We start from the raw sequence: 5,785 nt of genomic DNA on the forward strand, positions 1-5,785 counted from the left end.
TCCATCGTCAGTGGCCTAAGGTCGATGAATGCTTCCTTGTCACATTCAGCCTTGGTTTCTGAACTATCGTCTTTGCTTTCTGAACTGCCCTCTTTTCTATCTGATGAATCCACCTTCTCTGAATTGTTTTCTTTGTTATCTGAACTCACCTTCTTGCTGTCTGACTTGTCTGAATCCTCTGCTGCCGCAGCGGTTTTCTGTTCCACCTCTGTTTTCCTTCTTTCCCGAGGCATCAAAATAGTATATAGGTGTTTGTTCATGGTTGGCTCAACAGCAATTCAAAGACATCAAACAGTAAATGCAAAAAAGTTAAGAAGCAAAACATTTTTGTGAGTAACCTTACCATCTCTTTCAACCGTTCTTTCTTCACGAGCTCCCTAACCGGTCGGTAAGCAGCTGTAACACAAAGATTCTAGGTGCAAAAGGAAAATTAACAACTTTCAGTGATTCAGTCAGATTGAGGTAACTACCTACTGAATCAGGTTAAATAAAAATGCACAAACCTTAAAATCACTGCCGTTGTAACCTTCGGTCATAGGTGCAAGCCAAAAGGGATCGGGTGGGGGGGGGCAGTGCTCACCTGCGCCACTCGCGGAGGAGGGCGCCCTCCTCCTTGCCCATCTCGGCCAGCGGCGGCAGGACGGGGCCGTCGTCGTCCCCGCCCCCGAAGTCTGAGTCGGGGAAGAAGGGCGAGGAGGAGTACCCGCCGGAGACGTAGCGGACAGGGACCGCAGCACCGTCGGAGTCCGCGGCGATCTCCTTGTCCACCACCTCCTCCTCCTCGGGACCGACTTCGGCGAAGGAGGGGTACCCGGCGTCCACGAAGGAGGCGTACCCTCCCGGGATGCCGTCGGCCGCCACGACGTCGGTGGTGTCGTCTTCAGTGTCGTCGAAGGGTGGGAGGCGGTGCGCTGGAGGTCGTCCGCGGCGCTGCCGTCGTCGGCGGCGAAGAAGGGGTCCATGGTGAGCTCGAGATGCGGTGGATCTTGGATAGGATAGATGGGGGCGCGATGGAGGAACCATCATGTTCTCATGCGGATAGGATAGATCGACTTACATAGGGACTGCGGGTTGAATACCGAAAAGTGGAGGGGCTTTTCTGCAAAAGTGCCGACGACGGACGACAGAAGCGCTACGCGCTTTATTATTAGGGGAGAATCACCGTCGCATAATAGCATGAGTAGGATATAAACACCATGAACATAAATATCGTGGATGCTATGTTGGTTTTGATTCAACTACATGTGTGAACAAGTGCCAAGTCAAGCTACTCGAACATTCAGATGAGGATAATATATCATCATACTACATCACAACCATTTTAATGCATGTTGACATCCAAGATAAATCATTATCCACTCGTAGCTACTTAAGCATGGCATGCACAACTATAATATCTAATTATCATTGCAAACTTGTTTGGTGATAATACGTTGAATCATGGATATTGGTCTAAGCATATTTACAAAAACAACAAGAAGTTGAGTTCATACCCGTTTTTGTTTGCCACAATCACTTCATCAAGTATCGTCATCATTTCCTTTCACTTGGATGACCGAATGATATAAAATAATAACTGTGCAAGAGTGTCGTGGACTAAGCTGGAATATGCAACATTTAATTTAAAAGGAGAAGACAAAGTAATATGACTTTTAATTAGAGAAATAACAATGCATTTGAGAGCCACTCCATATTTTCATCGTGGTCTTCCCCTTGAGTATAACTCAAAGAAGGGAAAAGAAATCCAGAGAAACACACTGCAATATTATTTGGAGTTTTTAGGTTTTCAAGAAGAAAGGAAATTAAAGAAGGAAAAACTAAAACGAGAAAAACTATTTACACGGGAAAGCTCCCAACGAGTAAAGAAAAGAAAAGAGAAATATTTTTGGGTTTTCTATTAATACTACAACTAAATGTATATATTCGACACATGGGGAGCCAAAGAATATTTGTAGGTATTAGCAGATGATTTGTCAATTCACCCACACTTGGAGATTTAGTACGTGCATCACAGTGATCAGTAGCGCAGTAATACGATAGTTTTGATAGTACTCGTAACAGTACAAGCAATAAGGGTAACAGTAGCAGGATTAACGATAATAGTGATAGCAGTTGTAACAGGAGTAGCAGGAGCAGTAATTTAGCAAGCATGATATGTGGAAACTCGTAGGCACTGGATCAGTGATATTGCTGGATAATATTCCTCATATAATAGTCACAACATAGGGCGACACAGAACTAGCTCCCATTCATCGATATAATGTGGGCATGTATTCCGTAAATAGTCATACATGCTTATGGAAAAGAACTTGCATGACATCTTTTCTCCAATCCTCCCATGGAAGCAGGGTCCATAAGGAAACTAAATGATATTAAGGCCTCCTTTTAATAGAGAACTGGGACAAAGCATTAACACATAGTGAATACATGAACTCCTCAAACTACGGTAATCACTGGAAAGAATCCCAATTATTGTCACTTTGGCGTATGCGGATCTTAACACATCGAAGGTGAATATAACTTGCAAGATCAGGTCAAGAACATATATACAATAGTGAAAACATAAATGGTTCAGATATGAAATCATGGCACTCGGGACCTAGTGACAAGCATTATGCATAGCAAGGTCATAGCAACATCTATCTGTGAACATAGTGGATACTAGGGATCAAGCCCTAACAAAACTAACTCCATTACATGATGAATCTCATCCAACTCTTCACCGACCAGTGAGCCTACAAACGGATTACTCACTCTCGGTGCTGAGGAAGACCGATGGTTCCCCTCTGTGGATCTCCAAACGGACTCCAGATTAGGCCTCTCGGTGAAGAACATGAGGTGGCGGTGGCTTCATATCGTGAAACACGATGATACTTCCTCTAAGATTTTTTATCCGAAAATAGAAATTTATAGCGCCGGAATTAGGGTCAGCGGAGCGACGTGGGCCCAACTAGACACCAGGCCACACCGGGGGGGGGGGCTAGCGTGCGCTAATGTCTAGTGGGCTGATGTGGCCTCCCCTCTAGTGGATCTCGTTTCCACTATTTTTCTATATATTCCAGAAAAAATATCCAAAAAGTTTCATTCCATTTCGAGAACTTTTATTTTTGAACAAAAACAACACCATGGTAGTTGTGGTGAAAACAGCGTCAAGCTGGGTTAGTTTCATTGAAATCATCCAAATTAGAGTCCAAAACAAGAGCAAAAGCGTTAGGAAAAGCAGATACGATGGAGATAGATCAACTCCCCCAAGCTTAACCCATTTCTTATCCTCAAGCAATTCAGTTGACAAACTGAAAGTGATGAAGAAAAACTTTTACGAACTCTTTTGTTCTTGTTTACATATACATGCTTAGAGAGCACCTAGGTTTTCAACATAAATCATAACTAATCATATCGACAATAACCCTTAGAAACTATATTAGCTCATATCAATAGCGTAGTCAACTAGCGAGCAATAATAAGATAACTCAAAAGCCAACACTAGGTCCAAACAAGCACGATATAATATGACAACAATGGTATATCGCTAGCCCTTTGTGAGGCCCGAAAACATAAATGCATAGCACCTCCAAAGTTCAAGCAGCGACTAGACATTGTAATTCATGGTAAAAGAGATCTAGTCATGCTGCAAACAACGATTAACTAGACACAAAGCATGAGGATGACAATAGTGCTCTCAGGTCTGGTACTTATTTGAGAAGGTGATGACTCAAAGTAAAAATAAAATAACATGAAAGTAAATAGAATGTACCTTTACAAAGGGAAGCAGGGATTTGCATAGGTGTGAGAGCTCATAGTGAAAATAAGAGATAAATTATTTGGTAGGTGCACCCTTCTTGTCAATTTTATGACCAATAGTTATCGATATCTTCCATGCTAAACAAATTAGCGGTGGTTCCAAAGCGGTAAAAGTAAAGTTCTCCCCCTGCACAAATCAAACACACTCCACGGCTAGCCGAATCCACGGGTGTCGTCCATATCAACAACAATCCAGTGGGAGTTTTGTTTAATTACTTGCGATTTGTGATTCCGGATTGGGAGTCCCTTTTACCAGCCCCTCTCGTGCAAGGACGAGTGAATAAACACTCATGATGAGAATAAGCCACTTAGCATGGAAGATACCCGTTGCCCTATGTCGCTCCATGAATGGTGCACGCACAGACAACGGAAGTTCATTCGAAATATTAGAGGTGGCACGTGTAAATTTACTTGGAACGACAGGGTAATACCGCATATAGGTAGGTACAACGGACTCATTTGGAATAACTTTATTTCAAGGATTTTGAAGCACAAGAAGTATTCCCGCTTAGTACGGGCGAAGGCTAGCAATTAAGTATGGAATTGACCAACTAGAGAGCGAAGACGGTCAAGAACATGCTTTATGAATAATCATCGTTGCATACTAGCATGAGTAGGATATAGACACCATGAACATAAATATCATGGAGGCTATGTTGGTTTTGATTCAACTACATGCGTGAACATGTGCCAAGTCAAGCCACTTGAACATTCACAGGAGGATACCATATCATCATAATACATCACAACCATTTTAATGTATGTTGACATCCAAGATAAATCATTATTCACTCGTAACTACTTAAGCATGGGATGAACAACTATAATCTCTAATTATTATTGCAAACATTTTTGGTCAGAATCTGCTGAATCAGGGATATTGGTCTAAACATATTTACTAAAATGACAACAAGTTGAGTTCATACCCGTTTTTCTTTGCCACAGTCACTTCATCAAGTATCATCATCATTGCCTTTCACTTGCACGACCGAATGATATGAAAATAATAATAGTATAAGAGTGTCATGGACTAAGCTGGAATCTGCAACATTTAATTCAAATGGAGAACACAATGTAATATGGCTTTTTATTAGAGCAATAACAATGCATATGAGAGCCATTCTATATTTTCATCGTGGTCTTCTCTTTGGGTATAACTCAAAGAAGGGAAAAGAAATTCAGAGAAACACACTACAATATTTTGGAAGTTTTTAGTTTTTCAAGAAGAAAGCAAATTTAAGAAGGAAAAACTAAAATGAGAAAAACTAATTACATGGGAAAGCTCCCATCAAGTAAAACAAATAAAAGAGAAATCTTTTTGGGTTTTCCATTAATACTACAATTGAATTATGGTAGAAAGAAAACCCGAAAAGAAGTGATAAATATATTTAGATTTTCTGCAAGTTTTTCAAACACACAAGAAGAAAGCAAGAAAATAACAAGGATAGCACCATGCAAGGGTGTGAACACCGAGAACTAGAATATGCAAGCATGAATGTAAATTCAGTGGAAAGATGTACTCCCCCAAGCGTAGGCTTTTGGCATGGCTTGGTAATCACCACACATATTAGCCGTCCAACCTCATTTCGAAGTGTTTGGGAAGAGGCACCAGAGAGTCCCACTCCTGGGGCTCCTACTCGACCGCTGCCTAGGCATTCCGGTAGGAAAATAATGTCCAGAGGCATGATCTTGTATCTGTTCCTGGCAATAGAATCAAAAAAAGAAGGTGCATGCAAGAGGATAGTATCTCGTGTAACCTCACTGAAGACTAAGTTATATGGGAGGCTACCCCGAGAATTATCATTGCTAATAAATTGGTGATCAACCATAGACTGGCGATCTAGATAAGCTTGTGGTAAAAGATAGTCATCATGATGAAACGGGATGTTAAAGCGTTTCGCAAAGCGAGTGGCATAAATACCACCATGGATTTTACCCTTAGCTCTGTTATTGTGTAAACGTCGAGCAATAATAGCTCCCAAGT

At 41.5% G+C, this 5,785-nt stretch overlaps 1 protein-coding gene across 1 annotated transcript; it reads right to left on the reverse strand.

The window, feature by feature from the left end:
- Window positions 1–576: 576 nt before the first annotated feature.
- On the reverse strand, window positions 577–1,026 carry LOC123397852 (clathrin light chain 1-like). Its single transcript, XM_045092384.1, has one exon. The coding sequence runs from the start codon at window positions 1,024–1,026 to the stop codon at window positions 577–579; it is 450 nt and encodes a 149-aa protein (XP_044948319.1).
- Between the last annotated feature and the right edge of the window lie 4,759 nt (window positions 1,027–5,785).

The sequence above is a fragment of the Hordeum vulgare genome, chromosome 1H (genome assembly GCF_904849725.1).
Source record: "Hordeum vulgare subsp. vulgare chromosome 1H, MorexV3_pseudomolecules_assembly, whole genome shotgun sequence".
NCBI lineage: Eukaryota > Viridiplantae > Streptophyta > Magnoliopsida > Poales > Poaceae > Hordeum > Hordeum vulgare.

Coding starts and splice junctions, on each gene's coding strand:
- LOC123397852 (XM_045092384.1), bottom strand. CDS start 1,026: ATGATGGTTCCTCCATCGCGCCCCCATCTATCCTATCCAAGATCCACC.